We start from the raw sequence: 27,324 nt of genomic DNA, 5'->3' as shown, positions 1-27,324 counted from the left end.
CGCCATGGCGGCGCCCTGGCTCAGCCCGTGACAGCAGGAGGCCGCGGCCGCCGTCTCCCGCCGCCCTCCCCCTCCCCAGCGGCGGCCCTGGGCCCCGGCTTCCCGCGCCCCCGGGGGAGGGGCCGTGAGGAAGCTGTCATGCAGGACCCTACCCCGGAACGCGGCGGGAGCGCTCACCCCGCCGAGGAGCGGCGGTGGCGGGGGGCGGCGGCGGCTGGGGGGGCGGCGAGCGGCGGGGCCTGCTGGCTGCAGAGGGTCTTTGAGGAAGTGCGGGGCTCCTCGCGGCTGAGCGTGGCCCCCGCGGAGCCGCCGCCGGTGACGGTGGTGGCGGTGGAGCGGTACCTGGCGGAGGGGCCGCCGCCCGCCGCCGCGGCGCAGTACTGGTACGACGTGACGCTGGCGGACGGCGCGCGCCTGGAGCGCTGTTACCTGGCGCCGCGCCTCAACGGCCTGGTGCAGCGCGCGCACCTGCGGGCCGGCGCGCGCCTGCGCCTCACGCGCTGCTCCTACCTGTACGACGAGAAACGCCTCAACTACGGGTTCCTCTGCCTGGAGGAGCTGGAGAGGGTCGGCGGCGATGGGGCCGACGCACCCCCCCCGCCCCGCCGCCGCCCGCCGCCCCTCCGCGGCGAGAAGAAGCGCTACCTGCCGCTGTGGAACAACGAGGATCCCTACGGGGACATGTGGGTGGCGGACAAGACCCAGGCGCAGGTGGACGTCGACGGTAAGTGGAGAGGAGGGGGAGGCAGGGGGGAGGCCTGGCCCGGAGGCGCCCGCGTGTCGCTTGTGTAGCTGGGCCGAGCTCCCCGCTCCGGAGCGACCCTCCGGCTGCCGTAGGCACCGATACGAAGGCGCCGTGTGTATCGCAGTTTGCCTGTTCTCGTTACTTGGAGAGGGTTTTTTAAACCTCACGAAAGGTTGACTGAAAATGCGTGGCCGTGGTGCTTGCACCCAGCCTTCGGAGGTGTCAAAAACAGCGGTAGCCTCTTGGCTAGTCTGTGGGACTGGGGGGTCGACCCTGGAAGCTGCCTCCCAAAATGTGGTCAGTGTTGGGGGGCGCGGGCCGGTCCACGAAGTCTGGTGAGGAGGGAGGTGTAAGCGGAACTTCGGCACAAGTGCGATGCCCTGGTAGGCTCGTGACAGTGTCGTTTGTGGTAGCTCTTCTGCTCATCTGACAGCACTTCTGTGCCATTTTAAATGGGTCATCGCGCTTTCAATCAAAAAAAAAAAAAAAACCAAAACAAAAAGCAAAGCTGTGATGTGTGCAGATAGCTCAGAACAGGATTTCGTGGTGAATAGCATCAGCAAATGAACCTTTTTAGATGCTAGAAACATTAAGAAAACACACGTGACATCCTGTTCTGTGCACTTAACTCCTGAAAACTTAAATGTTCAGACATGAATGCTCTTTTTTGGTCTTTTTACTTCCTTTTTTTTTGTCCTTGCCTTTGGTCTTTTTTACTTTTTTTTTTTTTTCCCTTAGTCTCCAAGCTGACTTCTCTTGGTCAGCTGGAAATGACCTGGAGAAGCAGAGTTCACTTCCATCCACTTCTTGTGAGAGTCCTGTACAAATCTAGACTAAGGTACTATGGGAAACCAGAGAAAAAGCTGGATATGCCTTATCAGGTAAAGAAGGATAAATATGTAGGTTAACGCTCGAATAGCTGTAGGGTACTTGGAAATCATTATTCCCATATAGTAAGCACATGAAGTTAAGTTTTATGTTGTAGCTACTATATATTAAAAATGCTACCTTTACAAAAATGCTGAGCCCTAAAAGTGGGAGCACTCTAAAAGTGGGAAATGGTGAATTTAACGATCGTATGTACAGACTTTGGTGGATGTGTTTCAGTTACTATAGTTGAGCTTTTTGTGAAGAAAAAAATATTTGGAGTTTTTAGTAGCTTAACAGCCTAAATGTTTCTGGTCTCTATGCTGTGAAAGATGGAAATTGTCTTGTCAAAAAAAAAAAAAAAAAAAAAAGGCAAACAGATTTTAACAATTTGTATCCCCTAATTCTCTCACCCAGTGACTTCCAGATTGTTTGATTGTAAAATTCTTGATGATTTTCCTAATATGTTTTACTTGTGATTTTTTTGTGTAGAGCCTCTTGGAAATGGAGATAGGAGGTGTGGTGGGTTGGTCCCAGCCAGCAACTAAGCACTCACCTGCCGGTTGTTGGTCTCCCCTACCCCCAGGTAGTGGGGAAGAGAATTGGAAGAGCAAAGGCGAGGAAAAACCCATGGGTTAAGATAAAGACTTACTAAACTGTCTTAAACCTTAGAGTGAAACTGGCATCACCTACCATTGCTGAGCACTGGAAAGATAAGAGTTTGGGCTGGGGTAGTTGTGGAAGAATTCTTTTGTGGAAATCAGGGATTTCTTCTAGTATTCAGTACAAATTTTGGAACATACTCTGTATCTGTAATCATCAGCGAAATTGTTCATGAGTTGAGTAGCTGATGCATTGTCCGAAATAGATACATACCAGAATGATGATAAATAAAAGGTGAATGTATTTTGTCTCTTTTTTTCCTTTAGGCTTACTTTGAAGTTGCTGATAGTTCAGGCATGATGTCAATGGTTTTGTGGAATTCACTATGTCCTGAATGGTATAACAGTATGAAGGTTGGCACGGTACTTCTTCTTGAACAGTATGCGATCAAAACCAGTTACCCATTTAAAACACAGCCAACCCCAGGGGATTCACAGATGAAGAGATTTGCTACAATTGGTTAAGTATTGCAGAAACCTGTTTTGATTCAATGAAATATAGCTGTGAAAAGGTAGCTCTTCACTGAAAGAAAATAGAAAGAGAGCCGTTGATGAGACTAATTGATAAGTTATATATCCTTAAATATTAGCTCTGACAGGTGTCTTAGCATCCAGGTTCTTATTGTTCCCTGTTTGTATTCGGATCATGTCTACAAAGTTTATTGCCACAATTAGTTAAAACCTTTATTTAAAAAATAAATAAATAAAAATCTGATTTCAGGTATTGGGGTCATAAAGACAGGCCCTTGGTACTGAATTTTAATCTGAATCTACTTCCTGAGTAATAATGCAGATATTGTTTGTGCACTGCTCACACCTTGTTCCAGGTCACTGAAGCACATTGTCACCTCATCTGACTAGATTTTAGTGTCTGTGGTTAAGGCCCAGACTATCTGCAAAGCTCCACTGAATAAAAAGTTGCATTGATGACTGCTGTCTGTGCTGAAACAGCAGCACCGTGGGCATGCATATATGGAGAATATTCCTTGCCTATGAGAAAGTATTTTCTTCCTTGCAGTTGTTTAGTGTGACAGATACTTGAAGGAGCTGTGCTACAGAAGTGCTGCAATGTAACGTTAATAGCCTTTCAAACTGGATTTGGTCAACTTTTTTTTTTTCTTCTACTTTGCTGAACGTGAGCTCTTTCCCCTTTTGCACTTTTATACTCAGAACAAAGCGACAGCCAACATGCAGAAAATCCAGATAACTTCCTTGAAACAAGCAAAATACGTGTGCTAGTGAAGGTTGATGTATGTATAAGTTATTAACGATGGCAGCCTCCTAATGCGGTTGAAACAGTGCACGAAAATAATATTTTCGCTGCCAGAATCAGGGTATTCTCTGCCTAATGTATCTTTGCCTTAAAACCGGATCTTAATGTCTGGAGTGTTTGTGATGAGTTGGCAGGAGAGCAAAATGTTTAGCCAGAAGCGGAAGTTTGTGAGGGAAGCTAACGATGATTACAGGCCAGCTCTGAAAACAGTTATATTGCCACAAAACCTTTCTCCAGGAAAAGGACAGAATAAAATATGCCTTTTGAGGTGACTTTCTCTATGGGCAAATATCACTTCATTTTAATGGCTTCATTCACACTACACTACCAATTTCTGCAAGCGTTACTGGGGTAGAAATGTTAACAGAGAGATCAAAATGGAAATTAGGCTAATGGGCTGTAAATGGTAATAGATGTGTAATGGAAGAATTAAAAGTCAGTCTATAGTGAAGTGCCATGGTGTATTTTCAGACCATGGATTACCTGTAGAAATTACTAATTTTTGGTTCATATCAATGTATGTATAGTATCTTATTTCTTTTCTCAGCACAAAGCTCAGAATTTTGTCTTAGTATGAGCTTACAAAGCACATAATTCCATGCATTGGTGGATCTTATGTCCATATATCCTCTAAGAAGATAGTGTAAAGAGAACAGAATATCCATAAAAATTTCTAGAGCAGTTATAAAATCGATTTTGTGCAACTCCTCATGCTTTTTTTTTGTTGTTCAGATGGAGTGAAATTTAATGCCTCCCTAACTACTCTGTTAATATAAGTATCTCTGTAGGTGGCCAATATGGCGTAATATTCCAGCTTTTTTTAAGCATGCACATTGAGTGCACCAAAAGTTCTTCAGCTAGTTAAAGGAATCAGTTACAGTGAATTGCTTAAGTTACAATTACTTTTTTCATCATCTATTTCCAATTTGTAATTTCATGAGATCCCAACTTTCCAGTGTTTCCTTACAACTGTTCACCTGTAAATGTTGTAAAATATATCTGGAGGGTTAACAAGGCAGCAAGGGGAAGGGCTTTCCAAATTAAGAGTTCTTGCAAGACAGTATGCTTCTGGCCTATTCCTGGGTTGCTGAGAAGCGAGGTCTGCGTTGCTTGCCTCTGTTTGCAGCTGCAGCGTTGTATGACCTGCTGAGAGGTGCTTGTTTCAGAACCTAAAACCTTTGAAGCTTAAATAGTTAGTAGCAACACCTGGACTTGCACTGCTAGGCACTGTGTGCATTTCACAGATCACTGAATTTACGTGGTACTGACGAAAACTGCTGTTCCAAATAGCCTGGACTTGACCTTAACTTCTGAATCATCACGGGGTATAGTCCTGAGTTGAGTATGTGACTCTCATCTAATCTCAAAATGACGAAACCATTGATAAATAGTTTTGATGCATTGGAAAGTTTTGTTTTCAGGGATTTTCTCTGAGGTACTGTCCTAAAACACCATATGTAAAACCACAGTTGTCATCCAAATACATTTCTTGAAAGCAGCAGCCAAAAGAAAAGTCTGAAGTAGAGGGTCTGATTGCATAACACCTTCCTAATGTTGCACTGCTAGGGGCTGGACAGAATTATATAAACAATTGTATACATTATTTATACCTAATTAATTACTTCTCTGGGTGCATTATTTTTGAATAATTCCTTACCCAAACATCTTGTAGAAACTTCATCAGAATCTGTGTTTTTCATACCGGCAAGGTTTGTCTCGTTATGAGAGAGACAATGGAGTTCCACCTTGTGTATTCTAGATGCTGAAGCCATTCCTCCTGTATTTTTTATCTGGTTGCAGAACCCCTCACTTCCCCCAGTGCTTTACTGTGTTTGTTAGTCAGCATCTAAACAGTTTGCTTAATAAATTAAATTTTTCAGGTGCTATAGAATAGATATGAGAAGACCTTTTGTTTCCTGCCGTGGTGTATTTCTGTCATATTAATAACTACCTGAACTGGTATCAGATGTGGAAGTTCTCATCTGCTAGACTGTCTTCTGTTTTACTTCCTTGTCTGCAAGTCAGTTTAGATCTTAGGGACATTTGAGAATGAAGCTATTGTAAAAAGTACTCTGTATCTAATCAGTATTGTGGCATTAGTTTCTGTTGCTGGTTTTTAAAATATCTTGCTGGATGGGTCTAATTGATTCATGTAGGGAACTGGAAAGTATAACATTGCTCAGATAATAAAATTGCACTGTTGAATGCTGTACCTGAATTCCTTACTTTATTAGGATGAAAACATGAAGTCAGAAGAATTGATTAATAATTTCACAAGCAGTGAGATAAAATTGGAATACTTCATTTAAGAAACTTTACCCTGGGTTTTTTTTGTGTTTTTTAAAGTTTTTTTTTTTTTTAATTTGTATTCATGCCTTAAATGTTACTGAGTCTATTTTTTCTTTGTCAGAAATCAGCCTTAATGTTCGAGACCCTCCTACTAAAATAAGTATTATTCCAGAAGAAATGGTTAAGCCAGAGTGGGGATTACCTGAAGTTAAATATCGGTTTATCACAAGGTAAAATAGAATTCTGTTGGTTGTCAAGCTGCAACTTAAATTTCACTACATTACACTGAATGTTAAGTGGAAATGTTTTGTGAAAAATTTCTGAGAAAGCTTTATGTGTTGTTATTAACAAATACCCATATTTTTGTTGTGTTTTGATTTTAGGTCAGAACTGGATAACTTGCCAAACAATCATTCCTGTGATGTTATTGGTCTTGTGACATTTGTAGGAAGGGCTGAACGAGCAAGAAAGAGAGGTCTTTCTATAAATATGACTTTCAGAATTTATCAAACAATTTTAAACTTTCTGAATAAATGCTTATACATTTTTCTTACTATTTGTTTATATAGAACATGGTGAGGACTTCTGGCTCTATCGTTGGGCACATGCCATTGATGGGACCTCAGACCAGCCATTCATACTGGAATTATTTGCAACTTCTCAGCCAGATGTGTTTGAGCATATTCACCCAAGTATTCATCTCTCTATAATACTTATTATAGTGTTTTTTCTAGTTGGTTTCTAATTTTAAATTCTGAGTATAATTGCCACTGAATAAAAAATTGACATGGTTTATCTCCTGAGACAGAAAATAGCTGATCAGAAACTAAAGTTTAAAAATAAAAAAATTAGTTTAAGTATTTGAAACCCTTATCATATTTCAACCTGCCAGTTAGTCTGAACAAATATGTGGGCAGCTGGGCCTGATCATCTGATCTCATTAATTTCAAACAGAAACTTAAGTAAAGCACCTGGGGCAACATCTCTTGCATCAGAGTCAAATAAAGAAGACAGCTGGTCAAATTTATTACTGTGTTAGTTATTGCATGTGAGCTAAGAATGATAAATTTCAAACTGGGGAATCCTTAATTAAGGATTTTAAATATTTCTTCTTGCCTTCTTTCTCTTTGCCTCCAAGCACTCATCCTTCCATTAATACTGGTTGGGGTCATGTCCATTTTTTATATTATATGATGCAGGACCAGCTGCACAACCCTGTTAAGATTGTGACTGCATTGTTCTTGAGTGTTCTGGGGAAATGGCAAAGAATGACATTCCAGTGTTTAACTGAGATATTAACGGAAGAGTGCGTTTGTACTCTATTTAGAAGCTTTGCAGTGGCATGTCATGATTTCTTGTCCTTTTCATGATTTTATGCTTATTAAGGTTGGACCAGATGATCCTCGAGGTCCCTTCCAACCTGATATGCTGTGATTCTGTGATTATCCTGAAGAAACACAGCCATCTAATATCCATATTTTTACTGTTTGTTTCACTGATATCCTACTTGATAAAGTATCTCATGTTTTAGTCCTAATATGTATGCTGAAAGTTCCTTGCACAGTTATTAAAATGAAAATTTAATTATATCTCCGCATTGTCATTTATAACAGAGGCTCAATACACGCTGAAACATTTGTAGGGTCAAGAACTAAAATGTCTTGTTTAGAGCACTTAATAAAATTAATCCCTTTTGTGTCAGTCTTGACATTTTAAAATCAATGACATAGCAGGAAAAAAACTGAAGGTTTGTTTTTCTTTTTCTCCAGTGACATACTTGGTGTGTACACAGATGAGAGTGGTACGGGACCTCACTGAGAATCCTTCCAGCACAATTTACCTTACAACTTCAAATGAAAGTCAAATATTCATTACAGGTAACTTAAACTAATTTTAGTTTTATGTAGTTCTCATCTTATTTCTTTGGAAAGAGTATTTTCATTTTACAACAAAGTAATCAGTGCATAGTATTAGTTTCCCTGTCGAAGTGTCTTTGAGTTAATAATGAAATATCATTGCAAAAAGAAAAAGGCAAATTGCGTTCTTGCGAGGCATTAATGGGTGTATCTCATGAAAAGTATGTAAGTATTATTAGGTTAAGTTACATGTTTACTAATTCACTATTTCTTTCAGGCTGTTTTAATCCTTTGATAGTGTAACAATGCAAATTACCACTTCCTTAAAAATGTTAAAAATCACTTCCAGTTTTCTGGCTTACGAATTTCCTTATTACCAAAAAAAAAAAAAAAAAAAAAAAAAAAGGTATAGTTGTCCTATATTTATCTTAGCTACTCTTTTTCACCAAGTATCTGGAGAGCTGTTACGTTTCATCTTTCCCAATGTGCAGGGCCTTATGGAGCCCACGTGGTCTAGGAAGGGATGTGGTGCTGGACTGCACTGAAGGAACAGTCCTTCTAGATAGTCTGAATACTCTGGTCTGCAGTTACAGTGCTCTGCTGTGGTACTGTACACTAGATACCACCCGTCAGCATGTCACAGGCAGGACCGGGCACAGCTCTTTATAGTATCTTTGCTCTTGAATCAGGAAGCAGATTACAGTAGTGTTGCAGGTGAGTGATGTACGAGCCTAATTGCAAGGGAGTGTAAGATGCAATAGGTGTATCTTTCCTGCGTTTGTTTATCCAGCTCATTTATTCAGTGTTCCTAATGTATCAGTCACCCAGTCTGAATCTTTCTGCCAACAAGTAGAAATAGACAAAAAGTATGTGCTAAAAAAGTACCTGAACATGGTCAGTTCTATACACGTGGTCTTTCCTGACCAGCTGGGTAGGGTGTTTTGTGCTTAACTGGACTAGCAAAGCAAGCTGGTCTTTTTCGTAATAGATTTCTGATGATTTAATTTACTCCTGAATGAAGGGTTTGAGAGGTTGTTTTTTTCCTTTAGTTTCCTACAGCGTATTTTGTGCTTCATTTTCTAATTAAATACTTAAGCTTTCCCCCACCCTAGGTTTAGTTCATTTTATGTCTTTTTGGGTCCTAAATGAGAACTATAGCTGGAGATTGCAAACCATTGGATAAGATCTATTTCAGTTCACAGGTTAGACATAGACCTGGTCAGATTACAATTTATTTGATAAAACTGGTCTTTAGTCCATATCTTGGTTTTAAAGCAGCCAACAATGAATACATACCTTGCAAATTACCTGTCAGTAACAATCTTTGCTGAACCCTATGAAGATGATTTATCTGCTTTTTCCTGCTAATAAACCAATTTCTGATCATTTTACTGTTTTGTATGCTCCTGCGAGAAAGTATTCTAGTAGCATTTTTGCTAGTTGTTTTATTTCTTTTTGTTACTTTACATTTGTCTAACTTTCAGTTTCAAATGCAAGTGTTAGTCAAGGAATTCAAGAGACTCATTTCATAAAACACTGTTGACTAGTGGAAAGATGTCTTTTGTATTCTGTAGTCCAGTCTTTTTGACATACTGTTCAGGATAGTTTCAAGATGAGAATGGATAATAATAACCTGCTTTGGTGTTAATACCTGTTTATTTCTGTTTTAAAAGGGTGGCACAAGGGCCAGCCATACACCAAGGACACCAAAGTGAAAAACTTCATTCAGTGGACTAAAACACAAAGTGAAGCTGATCAAATGAAGAAAACTGTCATTGGTGGCTATTATCCTTTTCCACGACCTCCAAATAACTTTTTGAAATATTGTAAAAACAATAAAGGTATCATACCATCCAGTATCTTTAAGATTTGTAGCCTTTTTCAGTTCAGTCTTACTCCAGGCATTTAAAGCATCAGTTAGAAAGCAACACAGTTACTATTAGTGATTACACAAATTTGAATGTCATCTAAGAAAAACTCCCTCTCATGACGATGCTCATCTTACAGAAAGTATCATGGCACCATTAGCTGCAGGAGAACTGCAGCAGCTTACATGAGCTACAGATCTGCCCAGAAGTTTTACTCTGAGTATTCTGCTAAATCAGAATTGAGACAGTTATACTGAAGAATACAGGGAATTAGAAATTCCACCTGAAACAGAAATTGTGGTGTCTGATAACACATGCTAAAAGGTGCTTGTGAGCTAAAAAGATTTACTGTTTAAATTTTTTCCGTGTGATGTGAACAGCAAAAATATTTAAAATTCTTCAAAAATATAATTTTAAATCAATTTAACATTTAGTAACAAATTCTTACCTTTGAGCCTTGCATTCAGACATTTTGAAGTTGTATTTCTTTAAAACTTGTTTCTGGAAATTTCTTTTTGCAGTTGAATCGGTTTTGAAAGCCATAGGTGAAATGGAGAAAGAAATTGAAGACTTGCACTACAGAGAACACAAGCGCATTGCTGTCCAGGGAATAATTAGTGCGATAAGATACATCAGCTCTAGCAATGCAGCTGAAGAAGCCTCAGGAGCAGAACTTGTTCAGGTACAGTGTTTGAGAATTAATGCTATAGCACTTAAGCAGCTATGATTGTAATTAGAATGGAGAATTTTGCATTTGAGTTCAGAACCTAGTTACGCTGTCTTTTGATTAATTTCATTTGCTATTTTGAGAGCAAAATTTTTGAAAATCATAATTTAGAACTTTTTAAAAAGCAATGATTCGGTGCTTTTCAGAAAGTGTTGTGGCAGTCCTCCGTAAAACTAGGTAACTGTTGAGAAGTTATGAGTTTGACTGGATAACCTAATGTAAATTAGAATGCAGGAGAGACAGCTACTGCAACATGTTCACCGTCACTTTCTAGATGGAATTTATCTTATTAATGTGATTAGAAGCTAATTTCTTCTAGATACAACATGACTTTCAGAAGGTGGGGTAAATTGTTTCTTTAAAGCTTGCAGATTTTTGACTTGGAACCAATAGCTTTAAGTGCTTTGAAACTCTTAAACCATTAACTGTTGCAGAAAGATACTTCTCAGTCTCTTGAAAGTGCTGCTATGTCCAAAGAAGACTGCGTTCACAAGGGGAAAAACACCAACCCTCAGAAAAAAGAAGTTAAGTCTACTCTGGGGCCACACTGCACTCCTGGGGAACAACATCAGCACCAAGCTTTACAATCAAAAAAGAGTTCAGTCAAGAGAAAGATACCACGCAGATTAAATACAGATGCAGAACAGTAAGCTCTCTTCATAAATATGTACTGGATCTTCTAAAAAGTGTTTGCAGAAATTAGTTCAGAGACAAGGCCATAGAAATATATAAGAAAGCTTTAAAAGCATGTATAGTTTGATCTTTAAAAAGTAGTTAGGTACTTTTCCTATCATCAGGTGATAACAATTATACTGTTCAGGCTAATGAAGGACTGATTAAAGCAGCTTTGCAATGCTCTCTTCTGATTAATATTTATTCTACTTTGTTGTTAATCTCACAGATTTGAAATAAAAGTAGTTGATACTGGAACCATATATAGTTCAGTGACATAGCAGTGGAACCAGCAATACTTACAGTGGTGTGAGGAAATAAGATTTGTTCACTGAAATTGCACAATTGGGATCTGGTATACCTGTTCCTTAATTTCAAACACACTTTATTTTTTTCTTTCTGATTAATCGAACGTACTGCATGTAGCTGTAACTTGCTGTCAGAAAGGCAAGGAGATGGTGGTCATGTGCTAACCTAAAGGCTCGAAATAACTTGTACTATGGCTCTGCTTGTGATGGGATTTCATGAAATTGTATTGCATCTAGTCAGACATAGACAAAGGGTATCAATCTGATATAAGGAAATGGAGTAAGACAGAGTAATTTGTCTGATAAAGCTGTATTAGATTCAAGAGTAAAATACCTGCTTGTATAAGACTGCCCTTTGTTGCAATGTTTGTGCAAAATCTCATGTACCCATACTGAGTATTAAAAGCCTGGCGTATACTTTGACAGATTTAATGTTACAAAAATCTAGCCAGGCACATCTCTTTTTTTTTTTTTTTTTTTTTGTAGTGGATTTTCCATGCTGTAAAGGGTTTGTTTTTCTTCTCAACTTTTCACATCCAAAAGTCATAGTGTGGGAAGAGGGGTGGGTATTTGGAATATTTTGAGGGAAAATGAGATGAAATATAATTAGGATCGAATGAAAACTTAAGACCAAGAAAACTGTGGTGAATAGAACTTCTGTCTTGGCAGTGTTACAGTGAGCTTGTTAGTGGATTTCAGTTCCATAAGAAAAATTCCATCATTTGAGTGTCTTAAGTTAGTTCTGCCTGAAAGAAAAACATGCATGTTCTTCGCTTTGTGTATTTCCATTTAAATAAATACTGTAAAATAATGGTGAATTTCCTACTTTAAGGGGAAGTGCATCTGTTACTCCTGTAACACCTTGCTTCTATTACACACGGTCTGCAAGAAGAAAATTTGGGTAAGTCATGTGAAGTTGATTATGTTAAAGAGTTGCAATGATGAGACAAAGACATTTGAATTGAAACTTTTACAGATCAGGATTGGAAGTGAAATGAAAGAACAGATTAGGGTAGAGTTTAATATTTTGTATTCACTTCCTCTGGACTGATTCTAGTTCAGATATATTGGATTATTTTATTCTGAAACATCATTTTGAGTGTGTTATTAAACATATTTTTATATTGCTGCTAGTGCTACTTAGGGAGTGTGTAGTAACAGGGGTCCATCATGGTAAGCAGAGTAATATATGTAGTTTTTGTTTCAGAGAGATTACAGCTTAACTAGGAAAATCAAAGGTAGGAGGGAGGGATGCTTAATTAGCCAGCAGAGTGAACATTGTAATAGCATTAATGGATTTGCTAGCAGTGACTGAGCTATACATCATCCTTGATGCTACAGAGGTGTAAGTATAGTTGCCCCTGAGAAGCCACTTGGTTCCTTCCGCTACCCAACACTCAGTCCTTATTGAGCTCTGTTTGGATCCAGAGAAGGATGGTTTTTTTAAAATCCAGATAGGAATTTCAAATCCAGAGCCCTGAAAAATCTGGAACTTAATGAAATAACTACAAATGGGAAATTATTAAGAAAACTGAATGAGTGTTGTTATTTGTTAGTCTGGGGTAAAAAGCTACTTTCCTTCATACGTTGTGTTTAAGGGCCATAAATTCTTGTCATTTCTTCCAAACACAGCTAGGATAGCTTGAGTGTCTGAACTCTTTGGTGTCAGTAACTTCAGATGTTTGGGTTTTTTGGCAGCGGTGCTTTGGGCTTGTGTCACCAGTACGTATACCCCTCAGTTGCCACCTTCGTTTACTTTTAGCACCTCTTCCTTCCCCCCTAAAAGAAGAATCATGGTGCTAGGGATATAGCAACAATAGTAATGATGCAGTTGGTCATAAGTTGTTGACCATTCTGCAAGTATTACTGCCCTATAAGCGTGCCTGTTTTCTTGAAAAACAATTGCCAAAGCTTTTTCTGTGGGATAAACGAGTCTCTTTTAAGCCTTCATGTCTGTTGTTTCCTCTGGTCCTCTTGGCAGATACTGCATTTTCTAGGGGAAACAGTTGCCTGGCTTTGCAGCCTGTTCATTAAAAACTTGACGCCTGGCTTTAAGGTCACATCTCTGCAGGTGGTGCAGGAGTTTGCAGGGACTTGTGGCACAAATCCATAGGGAGATCAGGATTTTTTTTGGAATGTGAGGAATCCTATTTTCTTTTACTTGCTGAGAAATGTTCCTTTTTTTTTTTTCTTGGGGGTGGAGGGTGGGAAGAATGTTTTTCTCCCCATTTCTTGAAAGTGAAGCAAAAAGTTAAGGCATGTTTACCTTGTTCTCTGCTTTTCTCAATCTGCTACTCTCCTCGCTACCTGTGTGTCCACTCTATGCCATTAGTGCTAGAACCCCAACTAAAGGAGGAGAAAGTGTGTGTTGGATTATGGAAAGCTGGTTCACTCTATATAATTAAAAGGTAACTTGTGTGTTTCTGTAATTAACTATGAAGTTGTGCTGAATTCTCCAAATTGCAAAAGAAACATATGAAGAAAAATAGCCTGACATACCTTAAAATTGCATTGTTTTCTGTCCTGTTTCTTAGAAGTAGCAGAACGTCGGCTCTCACTGAAATATTTAATACATTGATGAAATAACAACAGTAGAAATATATTTTGAAGTACATATTCTAGCTTAGATTATTTTGCACCAAGTATTTTGTGCAGTTTTTCAGCATGTGGTTGCATTTTTAAGTTTTCTTGTTTTTAAACAGTAAAAGCTTATTTTAAGGCTCTTTATTGACAACCTCAGTTCCTCCATTTGAGGTGACTTATTTATCTGATTATTAAGGGTTTCAGAAAGAACAAGGTAAGAAGAAACTGGTTAATTTAGTATTATTGTTGATATTTATATCCTTACTAGTAGAGACATTTGACATAAATGTACTTTTAAGCATTCAACATACCCCTAAGTAGTTTAATTGATAGTTTATTGTGTATGGGAAAAGATCAGGAATTTTAGAAAGGCTTATTTTTATGTGGAAGTGAAAAAACCCAGTAGTTTTCTTAGCATTTTAGTTTTTGTAAGTTTAGCACTGCAGTTACCACGGAGTTGCTGGTGCACTGCCTGCTCACACTCTACACTGCCTCAAAGTAACTTGTTTGTATGCTTCTATCCTTGCAGTTTCACTTCTAAATGTTCATGTAACTTAAACCCTTTTCTCCTTTTTCCCTCCCCTACGATGAGAGCTAAGGGATGGGGATTCCATTATACGGGGAAATACAGCCTGAGGTTTGCATGACTGAAAGTTTCCCAGGATTTGACACTTCCTTCAGACCCCTTTTTCACATCAGTCGGAATTTTTCAGGGAGAAATTGGTAGATACCAACATTCAATTTCTGTAGACTTGTCAAATTGTTGTAGAAGACTGTTTGGTTTCTCTGTTACTGCTGTGGTAGGTGCATATACCATCATAGTGTCATGACAGTTAAGTTGATTTCAAACCAGTCTATAAAATAAGGCTTTTACCAGTTATATGTCAGTGAGTGGGGTGTTTTGTTTTGTTGTTTTGAGGCACTTTAATTCCTCACATCATTTGGGCATAGCTACAAGTTGTAACTATTTTTTCTTAATTTTATTCATCACATTTAGTCCCAGTGCTTAGGAAATAGGTGTGAAGCACAAGACATGCTTATTTTTCCAATATTTTCTAAAAGTATTCATCTGCCGTCTATTTTGATTAATATTTTTTTTGTTGACAATACTTCAAAGTAAAATGACTGAAAAGCTGAATACCAGTGCATCCAGAAATACTGAATAAAGGCTTTTTTGCAAGTGGGCATCTGTGGAAAGGGGAGTCTGCAGAATGCAGGCTGGGAATAGCAAATTGAGCATGGCACAAGTTCTTATAAAGCTGGCATGGGCAAAACAGGAATGTGGCTGTTCTGGTGTACAACAGCCACAGCATATTGCAGGAAATGGAAGGGTTTGGGTTAGATCAGGTGGGTTGCAGGCATGCTGGCTGGCAAAGAAACATATCAACTGTGTGTATAGACAAGTAGGTTTCCCTTACGAATGTAGCTCAAGTTACAGTGTATGCACATCCAGCACAAAGCAGTCCTGTAGGAATAACACGTCGGGCAGGTAGGAGAAATCACCCCAGCTACAGATCTGTGAAAGAAGTGGGGAAAAATTGTGGCAAGTTATTTTCATATTTTTCAGAGGCTCTACTAGGTCTTAATGAGAGCCTATTCACCTCTAAAACTAGAGAATTTTAAAAGGAAAGAAACCAACTCCATAATATCAACTTGTCAGCAGTGTGATTTGGTTTAATCCTCTGCTTTAATGAAGGGGGAAGTTGGCATATATCTAACTTGACACGGTGATTTCTGAGCAAGCCTTTCTCAACATAGTGCTAGATTTTCATGTCTCTTGTTGAGAAGTCTGAGTCTCAAAAGTGAGAATTAGTTTTGTGGGCATTAATTTCTAATTAGACTACTTTTGTTAGTACTTTTGAAAATGTCTTCTAATGGCTTGAAAACATGCTAATATAGCTGGTATGTCGATGTTTAATTTATTGTTATGCATACACAATAATAATTTCCATGATGGTTCTTGTAAAAGGAATTAATTCTTCACAAGATACTATTTTCATGGAAACATTCTTTTATTTAGAAATAATACCATAGGAAGCACAGTGTAATTACTGAATTATCATTTTAGAAAGAGACACTTTCCTGCTACCTTTCACAGAAAACATAAAAATACCACTGGATCAGTGTAGATCTGACATCTTGCATGCATTTTTCTGAGGTTGCCCTGGACTTCAAAATTTGAAAAATGCTTTGGACTACAAAGTCACATAGAAACAGATAGAAATTTTCATTTACTAACATTTTCAACACAAGTCTGCTGAGAAGCTTGGGTGGTTGGTTGGAGACAAGTAAGGTCATGCTGTTTTAAAGTTCTTGAAGTGGCAGCTTTTTTTGTTTACAAAATTAGGTGGCTGAAACCTCAATTGCAGTTTGTGCTGCTTAAGTGAGGACTCCTTTGTGCCTAGTGTTGGAGATTACAAGAAGGTCACTCCATTACTTAGCCCACACCATGATGATAGTGCATTTCATACTCAAAAAACCACAATGTATTTCCTTTTATCTTTTCACTAGATTTTAGATATTTTCTGGTTTTTATGAAACATTGATAGGATCTATCTTGAAAATTTCATATCTGACATGGGAAAAATTGAAAAAAAACCCTGTAAATCCTTATAACTGAAAAACAGAATGTCCCACTAAACAGCATGTTGGTCTTTGATTCCCTTTTCACTATCTATGTATTTGCAGTTACAAACTTTTATTAGTAACTGCTTTGGTAGTCTGGAGTTTTAATGGTACCTTAATAAAGTCTTGCCTATGTCTCAGTTATTTGTAATGCAAGATAATCAAGATAGGTTTTTTTCCTAAGTCTATTCAGACATTATGGCGAGTTTGTAATAAGGAACAGAGCAAAGAAGAAAGGAATAAATGGGCCTAGAGCTTATTTTTACCATGTTGTGGCTGCAGAGTATCTGTTACATTTTTATCTTGCATAATATCCTAGGTAATTCATTAGAGGTTGTTAGAGAATAGTTGCTTTCTGTTAATTCAAACTTTCATGGTTAAAAATGAAAGTATAACAAAAATCTATTTTACCTGATTGAACCAATTGTTAAAACAGGGTAGTATATCCAAAGGAAAATATATGTTTGTAATTTCTCTATCATTTTGGATTCTGGAATATAAGGCTCCATTCGTGCTTTGTTTTTGACTGCTGCAGGGTGCCGATATGAAAGTGCAGCAGCATGCTGCGCAACCGTTTTTCAGAATCGAGTCGTAAACCTGTTGGCCATCTGTGATGTTCAGCTTTTAGTGTCACACATGCTATTTCCAGCAGGTGCCCAGTAGAGGGCAACAAACACTGTTTTTTGAGTGTAAAATGCTTTCCTGTCTACTTCATAAAGCAAAGAACTACAGTAGTTCTTGTCCTAAGCTCTTCAAAACCGATTTACTGAGCGTAGCAGGTCTTGTTATGTCAAGCTGCTATGTTACAAGTCTTGTGGTATGAAACCAGGTACTAGTGCCCACTCATTTGAGCTCGTATCATTTATCTCTAGAAATCTGTCAAGCTTTGAACTTTTGCTGCTCAGTGTTTGAGGTTAAATAGGTTTTAAATATATATATGCTATAACTTTCTTTTTATAGCTTGGATGAATTTCAACATGAAGATTCCATGCAAGATAAAAACGGACAAGCTGTATCAGACAGTTTACAGTGCTGCACAGGTACGTTGCAAATAGTTGCTACATAACCTTAGGAGGTTTAAGTCTGCTTCTTCTCTTCAGGTCCAAAATAGGCAACAAAGCCTTATAACCCTTGTTTGTCAAGACAGCTGTTCCCTACATCTGGCTGCATCAACCTCTAGGGGCCACTGTAGCAAGGTATTGTTAATGTCATTCTGCTCCATCGTGTCCCTGATGTGTTCTAAAGGATGGCTGGAAGGACAGCGTGGGGCTGTTTCCCAGTATGGGGGAATAAATTTTGTGTTGCTTTATGCAAGTTTTAAGTTAGTTTTGTACCCCAGAAGCGCTTACTAGCATAAGACTGCATATTTTCTGTTGGCAGTTTTCTTGCTATAGTGATCTGCATGTGATAAAATTGTTCCTCTCTGGGAAGGTAGCCCCAAAGCTATGTGAGTATTTAATTAAAAAGACAAATACAAGATGTGGAGAGGAAATAGATGAAACGTATAAGCCAGTAATAAGAATGATGTTTGGTTTAGGGATTTTTCTAAGTTAATATTACTAATTTTTTCTTTCTTCCTTTGTGATTGAAAAATAAACTCATGTTCCATGCAGTTCTTGATATCTGTTTTTGGATGAAGAAAGAAGCTTAATTTGCCTTATGTGCAACTTGGTCTGCTTTTAATTTCATGACATGTTTTCCCGTTTTTAAAGCTGACTGAATATACTCTGAGTCATGTAATTTTCTCTAAAAGTTCATCTACTACTAGCATCTGTCCCAACATTAACATCTGCCAATTTACTCCTATGTATAGCTATATTATGTATAATGTTGTCCATCCTTTCATTTTTGCAAGGCAGCAGTTCATCTTAATTTAGTAATGACCACAATAGGTTATCTTTGTAGCCTGTTGATGATGATCTACTCCATTGTGCTGCTTTAAAGCAATAGAAATTACAGTGAATTTTCCCGAATGTTTAATATATTAAAGACACTGAAATGATGAGGAAACTTTCAAATTGGAGAAAAATTTGTACAGATAGTTGTTTAAAGTGAAGCTTTATTCCAGAGAAAGAGCAGCCTCAGGTACTGTGTAGAGATCTGTTCTTCAAAAGTAAGAAAAGTAAGCCAGTTTGATAATGAATTACTTTATTGGTTGTTAGTCTTTGATCAAGTTTATTGTTGCTTTTTAAAATGAGAAATCAGATTGAGTGTTCTCACCTGAAATTATTTTTAGAGGCATTTCTGGTAGCTGTAGAGTTTGTGCTATGCTGTTACTCTCTCTAGAATTGGTGGGCTGTTGGGTAGATCTCATAAAATGAATGCATGTATGCAGTTTCAGTGGGTTGGTTTAAAAGGTTGGTTTTCAAAAAAAAAAAAAGGATGTGAAGATGTACAATGAAATAGATGTCTCATTTCTTAACTGTATTAAAAAAATCTTGCATTAGATACTTATATTTAGATATTTATAGCTGTAATACAGATCTATTTAGATACTTTTATTCTTAAATTAAAATATAATTCACACTAGTATTTCCTCACTGCATGTGAAACCCTATTTAACTTCAGTTGGCTGATATTTTGAGTGTAGTCCAAAATAAATGAATCAGTCTCTCATCTAATGTAAGTATACAATAATTACATGAATATGTTAGTAAATGTAGCTACTAAACATATGCACATATTTTTCTCACATAACATCAGTCCTACCGACAATATTATTAGTCTTATATAAAATACTAATTGTTTAGCTGATGCTAGTTTTATCTAAATAACAGCATGTCTATATTTTGCTTAACAAGCCTACTAATGGTGGTGTATGTATCAAAGTGAACACTATTCTATGCTTTCTTCAGATTTTGAAGATACCTTTTTTTCAGTATTCTGAGATTATATATCAATTACTTATGTATCATATACTTATTTTTCCATTTACTGATATGCAGGTCATAGGTACCATATAAAATGGAAAAGTGTTACTCTAAGCTTCATAGTGATGTTACCATGGTCCCAGGTAGAGCTTTTGGTTTTTTTTAAATGACAGCAAGGGAAACTGCCCTTAGCTGCCTTTAGAAGCTATTTATGGGAACATGAAATTTTTTCCCCTCTCCCTTTGTAACTATGTGTTAGTGGTGCTGACCCTTCTGTCTCTTAGCAGCTCCATATCATAGCAGCCTGCATCAAAGTAACACTTTGTAGTAGTCATTGGGTAGATGTACAAAAAGAGCTGATTAATTATTTATTGTGGTTTGGATATCTTTAAGTGCCTTTTTTAAATGTTGAAATATCTTTTTTGAGGTATTGGGGGGGGGGGGCGCTGGGACAAGGTTCACTCACTGGAATTTCATTTACTCCAGATACTGTTTTTTGCAAGAGGTACAAAGGAGGAGTAAAAGATTGCAGCCAGTGCTGCAAGATAATGAAATGTGACTGTAAAGCAGAAATGCACTGACTCAGATTTACTAACAAAAGTGTTTGCAAGAAACGAACTTTATAGTAACAGTGTAAGCTGATGATCAAATTAAATTCTAAAATTTTACAAGAAAAAAACATCTGCTGTATACTGGAATTATACAGTGGATTTAAAAAAAATTCTTCTGCTAGCTGAACTCAAAATAGGGTTCATCTCAATTGCTTTTTGTGGGAAATCATGTGTTTAAATGTTCACCATAGCCATTTTTATATTTTTGATTGGTTTAAAGAAGAAAGTAGTCTTTGCTGCCAAGAGGCTCTCTGGTACCTAGAGGAGTTCAAACGCTTTATTTTTCTTCTAAAACACGGTCAGATTGTTAAAGATTTCAGCATCTTATTGTTTAAATAACCAGTGGTGGCTGTTCCCACTGTGTCGTCCTGATTACACATCTGTTTATGCTGAGTTAATAAGGATTGTACAAGTAGGACATACAAATTACAGTTACAGCACCGATCATATATTGAGGGAGAAAAGTAAAGTAATGATGAAAGTTTTAGAAAGAGAAAGGGGGGTTAGATTAGGAAACTTCTTTGTACTTTATTTGCCTAAGGTATAGTATTAAGTCTTCACACTTGTAGAGAATACTGTAATTCTCCAAGTAAAATGGTGAGAAAAAACATTTCTTCGTGTAGCAGCTGTCATGTGCCCCTTTACCTTTTACGATTAATTCCAGTTCTGTGAGAAAAATACTGCAGGCTGCTTTATGCAATCCGGAGCACACTTTTAATTTCAGTATTAGTGTCAATTTTCTTTAAATTCACTGTCCTTTGTTGTCTAACTCAATGCAGCAAGACTCTCATTTCCCATGTTGAATGTTATTGCACGTGTTGTATGAAGTTTGTCTGTGTACATTCTGGTTTCTTCGGTTTTTTAACATCCTGGTACTCCCATCGTAGCAATTATGACGCCTAAAAAGAAGTCAAAAAGCATGTTTGTAGAGAAATATTGGGGTGAATAATATACCCTGTTCAGAAGGCTACTTGATGAGAAGTTGTTTCACAGGAGATGGAGGAGCTCTACAAGGCTATAATGGGAATATTTTGAAATGAGCTTTCTGATAAGCTCAAAAGGTGGGATTTAACACTTCCCTTCAAAATGGGAGGTGATGGCTGTATAAGCTTTTACCATTAACAATCCTCAAGTTACATGTAATAGGAAAGAAGAATGGAGCTATCATTGAGTGTATAGCAAGAAATTTTAAATGTAGCATAGTCCTCAATGTAAGCATATAGTTAATTGTGCAAGGGATGAAAAAGTTTACCTTCACTTGTACCCATTTTAAACTTGTTTTCATAGTTTCTGGCTGTTCATTAAACAAGTTACGTGCCCTCCAAAAATAAGCCATGATGATGCTCTTTGTGTGGTGAAATAAGTCTTTTTACTACAAGTCTAGCTTCTAAGGTTACCAGTTTACTCATGTTCCAACCCCAATTTAATTCATTGTGTTGTACGTTTTGAACATTCTGCTATGTCTTCATAATTGAAATGTTCTAACGAAAATATTTCTTATCTAGCAGAGAAGTGATACGATTCCATGAGCATATAAACAGCTAAATATTTTCTGTGTTTATAATAGACCGAGAAGGAATGAGTGCTATACCTGAAACTGAAGAGACGGGAAGAACTCGTGATTCATGGCAGAGTGACCTGTGGGCACAAGTGAAGGACAAGTTAATGAAATACCTGCACCACAGCACAATTTTCCCAGAAAGCATCCCACGTAAATTTGATTATGTGCACAAAGACTTACTTATGCAACAGTACAACCTTTATGCAGCAGTGCACCAGCCAAAAGAAACCAGAACAGATAAAAATATCAATGAGTTTAAAAGTGCTAGTGGCCTTGGGTATTACGAAGTGACAGTTCTGGGTAAGTATTTGGTAGCTCGGCTTCTAAAAAAGCTTAAGCAGGAGCAGTATAAGATCGTTGCTTTTTGCTGCATTAGCTTATGAATGACTTGAAGGTTCGTCAGAAACTGAATGGATTTCTCTATCACTTGATTCTGAGTATTTCTTGAAGTTTAAAAAAATTATTGATGTTTTAGATTTTTGTTGAAGTCATGATTTAGGATATTTTTCTACCTGAAAGCTGTAATTCTTATTAAAAATACCTTGAAATGAAATGATCAATTTCTAGTATTACTTTTTATATAATTGCAATTTTTTTGATAGCCTTATGTGTATCATTTGAAGAATGTGTGTAGTCCCTAAGCTATTGATTATTACAATTAGAGGTCCTGTTTACTAGTTCAACCAGTCTGACGTAATCGGGTAAATTATTCAATTGCACTTGACAGCTGACTTTCCTGCTGGAGAGGTATTTATCAGAAACAAGTTAGTTGTCCTTTTCCCTTTAAGAATACTGTAAATACTACTTTTGAGCTTTATTCTCATTGAGTTGTTTTTTGAGCAGAGTTGCTCCTAAAGTCCCTTTCTTCCATGATAGAAAATTTGAGGGCTGTATTTTAGCCATACTCATCAGCTGCTCTCTGCTGCTTCTGGTTAGCACAAAGTGTCAGCTGATTGATCTTTATTTGTTAAAATATATATATGCAAGTTGATGTCTATCTGTTTGTTAGCATTACTGTGGGCTATTAATCTGTTTGATTTTGTTTTCCTATTAAAAGGAGAAGGAAATTGTCTAGTTTAATGATGCTGATGTTAAAGTTTCCATAATTTGAAAGTTTCCATTATTTGCTAAGGGAGGTTTTCAGAGAAGGTGTTTGAATATTTACAGTCATTAGAATCCTGGGACTTACAATATAATAGTCAAGATGACAGTAGCGCAAGTATTGCACCTCATATTGCATAGATATACTGGTTGTAAAATGAATTTCTTTGCCCTTGTAGCAGTGATAAAGTTAAAAAGGAGTGTGAGATGGCTTTCAATGTTGGCTTAATATTTTCTGAGCTAACAGCATTGTTAGACTTAAATCATAGCGTGTTACAACATCATATCAATTTGAATGTGCTCGTGTATAAATGCATATGTATGTATATATTAAAATATATTTTTAGACATTAGTTATTAATTAATGGACAAAGAACAAGTAAATGGAAATCAGTGTTCGGCCTGTAATAGTAAAAAAAAGAAATGGTGCATGAAGTTGCTAATGGGCTGGAGATTAATTTTTCTGCTAACTTAAATACTTTTTTTCAACAGGTATAAACCATGATGTAGCAATAGATGTTGCATTTCTTCCACTGTTTTGTCCTGAAGATCCCCATTTATTTCAACTGGAAGACATTCAACATGATACGCTACTGTCTCGTATGAGTTGCATCTCTGGATGTCAGCAGAAGGCCACTAGCAATGGAAGGCGTCATGACATGTTTCCACTTTCAAGTGAGACTGGCTTTCACTGACATTACTCATTTATCATTTCTTGTTTTATCTTTCAAGAGTTAATCCTCTGCAGAAATCTCTGTTGTAGGTCAGACATTGTTTATGTCTTCAGTGAAAGATCCATAAATTCTGTGTGACCACCTGTAGTAAATAGATGTAATACTGAACTTTCAAGGCAGTTTTTGCTGGAGCTGTTCTCATACTCTGCAGATAGTATTTTAATATCCAAACCACAAACTCCTAAGTGACCTACATAGTATTTGCAGTTATTTGTTGAGGCAAAATCATACTGACATAGAAGTCAGTACGTGTAGCTGAGCATGTGACTATTGGCTTGATCTGCTTTGAAATAGAGTGGAATAATTGTCAATCTGTCAATCCATTTCACTGATGTCACTTTGAACAGCTCCTTTAACACAACCTACAGTGCCTATAAACTGAAGTATTTGCCTGCTATTGAATTATTTTCTTTCAGAATATGCTTCTAATTACTATCACCTTCCAGCAAATATGGTGAATACTATTAACATGTATCATACTGCAAAATGCAATAGAAGCATCGTGGTTTTCTGCATGCTTATATAGACGGACCTGATTTTATTTACATACATCTTTACTTTTCCTTGAATAATACTGTGAAATCTGAGAATCACTAATGGTTAAGTAGTGCATATTTCAGCTTTTGCATATCTAAGTTCTGATGCTATAATTTCTAGTCATTGAATTTACGAACAAAATTCTACCAGAAAAAAGAAAAATCCCACTAGGCGGGCATTTAATAGAGTTTTTCACTGCAAGAAGCTTGAACATATACACATTACTGCATGGAAAACAATATCAATTCAGTATACGTTTTTACTGTATGTATATTAAAACACCTTTTCTTAACTTCTAGATGAAATTGTAAAAGCAGCAATGGATCTAGACGGCAAACATGTTGTCTGCATCTTGGACATCTGTCACTTGGGTGATGATAAGGTAGAAGTCTTCCTGAGCAAAATCTACAAGACAGTGGAACCTGGTGTGCTGGAATCAATGTAATTTAATAACTTATTTTTCAGATTTATATTGTTCAAAAGGAGGGAAATAAAATTGCTGTAACTTGAATACACCCTCTACACATTGCACTTTTCTAGAACTAGCAGACACAAACGTAAAATTACGATTCTTAGAGCAATTGCAATAGTCATCCGTGTAACTGAGAAGGATGATTGTTGCCTTTATTTTTTGGCAGTCTTGAAACAGATAATGTCTTGGTCATTTATGTTCAAAAAGGATCAATAGGCAATACAGTGAGCTTATTTTTTGATAGGATACCAAGGAGTATAAATATGATTGTTACCTCTCTTTCTCTGCCTGTGCACATACGTGCACAGGAAATGTTTATATCAGGGTGAGAACTGAGAAGAGAGACAGGCTTTCCCAATATTAAAGGCAGTGTTTGCAAAAGAATTAACTGGCTGTGATATCAATTTAGGCTGGAAATTAGAATAATTTTGAGCATTAGAGCTGTTATGATCTATAGTGATCTTTTAGTGGGAGGTATTAGGGGCAGCCTAACTGCTTTTTAGGGTTGAAGCTTACCGTGTTTGTGAAAGCGATTAAATACCACAGTGCCTTTAGTATTGGGGTCTGGGCTCAGTGATCCAAGAAGCCACTTTTAGTTCTTTTTGCCTTAGCCACATCAATTGCTGTGTCTTTATATGTCTGCTTTTGTATATACAGCGTAGGGTAGTGAGTATAGCACCCAAAGGTTTTTAACATATTTTATTTATTAATAAAAAAAAAATGAAATATTTAAAAAAAAACTTTGTTATGGAACTTGCTTCTAGTTTTGCAAGAGGAAGAACTTTCTTCAAGGAGTGCTTAGCATGGCAGGATTGTCACACCATAGAAAAATTCGTATTTTTCCTGTTGATCACCACTATCCTCTTTCTTTTAACTAATAGCTGTATTCTGAGTACATGAAGGAGCTCAGCAGCTGCGAGAAGCTGCTGCTTCCACAAGAGCAGGAGACTAAAATTCTGTCAGCTTTTTGCCTGTAAGTAGCAGCTGGCTCCTGCTGAGTTCAGAACCAAGTCCTACTTTTTCTCCCCATGTCAAACAGCCTCAAATCATTTATACAGCTGGGTCCTTAGGAAATTATTCTTGAGCAGGAGCTAAAATACATTGCTATTTGACAACTAGTCTCAGTTCAGTTCTTTGAGAAGAAATGATTGCATTATGGACGCTTGCCAATTAAATTGTACCATTATTGACCAAAGAGTTAATTTATAAACACAGATTTTTATTCTTTTGTGGAAAACTTCTAGGCACGTTTTAGCAGCCTGTTGGTAATTAAGGAGTATCTCTTTCAACTAGTAGCTCACTCCTCTGCCCTGGGGACAGTGGACTTTGTCTTCAAGCACTTAAATTGTGTACCCTAACTTCAGCTAATGGTAATTGAAGGAGAAACGTAAGTGTCTTTATTATAGTACAAGTTCATAGGCAACTTCAAGATAAAAAGTAAAAGCCTTAACATTCTAAAGAAATTGATAACATTATTCTGTCTCTCTAGTGTGGTTTACAGTTTTAAAATGTATTACTGAGAAAAGTTTTAACTTAAATTGCACAGGGACTAAAAGTTAAATGTGACTATGTATTGTATGTTTATATTTTGTATGGATCATACAGTATTAGTTCTAGAGCAATGTTTGTCAACCCATGCCTATCAGAGTACCTTGTAACCTTGCCACAGAAGGCAAAATGAAAACATACCAACCCAAGAAGAGCGTGGTGCTGCTCGCAATATGTTATTGTGTAATTTGTTGCTTATGGGTATGTGAAGATTAGAGGCCATTGCTCTAGAGCGAGAGAGATTAGCACCAGCACTTCGTGTACTAAACTGAGCCATGCTGACTGTGTCAGCCAGTATTTTTTATGTAGATATAATTCAGGCCGAAGTCTGATTTTAATGAAACCATTATTTCTAGAAGCAATTTTTAAAGTAATTATCTTTGTATGAAAGGACTGACGTGGCTCACCCTGTCGTGGGGCCACTCTGTTCAGCTGCTCTAGCCATCCCACCCATCCCACCCAACAGAAACACAGCCAATGCTCTTTGCCGCATTGCACTGCTTAGTACACTTTAAACACATAGCATTAATCATTTCATCCTCCATGTTAGGACTTCCTAACTCTAAAAGAAATACCAGAATGGTGTGGAATATGTATACTATGCGCTTGGGACTTTAAAGTATGTAATTTTATTTTACAGAGGTGACGTCTGAAATTTTTCATAGCAGAAGCTGGGAAGGAGAGATGCTTAGTCTTGCAGAGTGAAATGCCAGTGTTAGAAGCACAGGCTCTCTGTAGCTAGAGAATATTCAATGCCTGTAGCAGACTTGGAATTTCAATACTCTCATTCTGTAGAGGCGCTTACCCCATCCCTGTGAGTTACACTGAACTTAATATGCTGACTTCCATTTCTGAAGTGTTGCAGTGTTAATAGATGGTTCCACCACTCTGCTCCCCCCTCCCTGCCAAACCAGCACTGTAGCACTGGGGCGAAGGTCCTCTCTGCAAAGAAACTACTTGCTGTTTTATTTCACTTGGTGTTTATTGACACAAGTATAAAACCAAAGTATTTTTGATCCTGAGTCTGTCAAAACATGTTAATTTTGCCATGTTAAACCAAGATACAGAATCTTTACTCCTGCAAAATGTCATAGGAATAATCTTTTTTGCTGCTGTATATTGCCACTGCTGAGGGTAAAGTACTATCAGAGCACATTCTCTAACTGTAGAGTTCATACCCAACTGAAGAACTGTGCTCTAAAATCTTACATTTGCATGTTTCTTATGTTTCCATCATTAATTTCAAAGAAAAACAGAAGAAGGTAAACTGTATGTAGCTAATGGTACTTTCAAGTGTATAAAACTTGCTAATTCATAGATCTTAGAGGTAAGATCACTTTTGAATTAATGTGATGTAGAACTTAGTGCAACACTGAAAACTGAAAAATATAAATAAATGAATTAATATTTGTAAA

At 37.5% G+C, this 27,324-nt stretch overlaps 1 protein-coding gene across 1 annotated transcript; it reads left to right on the top strand.

Moving 5' to 3' along the window:
• Nucleotides 1-27,324, top strand: RADX (RPA1 related single stranded DNA binding protein, X-linked). Its single transcript, XM_074835173.1, has 15 exons — nt 1-724; nt 1,484-1,626; nt 2,542-2,734; nt 5,958-6,066; nt 6,220-6,311; nt 6,406-6,528; nt 7,606-7,713; nt 9,366-9,533; nt 10,082-10,242; nt 10,722-10,933; nt 12,100-12,168; nt 17,436-17,515; nt 21,524-21,817; nt 23,111-23,293; nt 24,189-27,324. The coding sequence occupies exons 1-15, from the start codon at nt 139-141 to the stop codon at nt 24,332-24,334; spliced, it is 2,667 nt and encodes an 888-aa protein (XP_074691274.1). The 5' UTR covers nt 1-138; the 3' UTR covers nt 24,335-27,324.

This window comes from Strix aluco, chromosome 10 (genome assembly GCF_031877795.1).
Source record: "Strix aluco isolate bStrAlu1 chromosome 10, bStrAlu1.hap1, whole genome shotgun sequence".
Classification (NCBI taxonomy): domain Eukaryota; kingdom Metazoa; phylum Chordata; class Aves; order Strigiformes; family Strigidae; genus Strix; species Strix aluco.
This window is presented reverse-complemented; position numbering and strand designations above follow the sequence as displayed.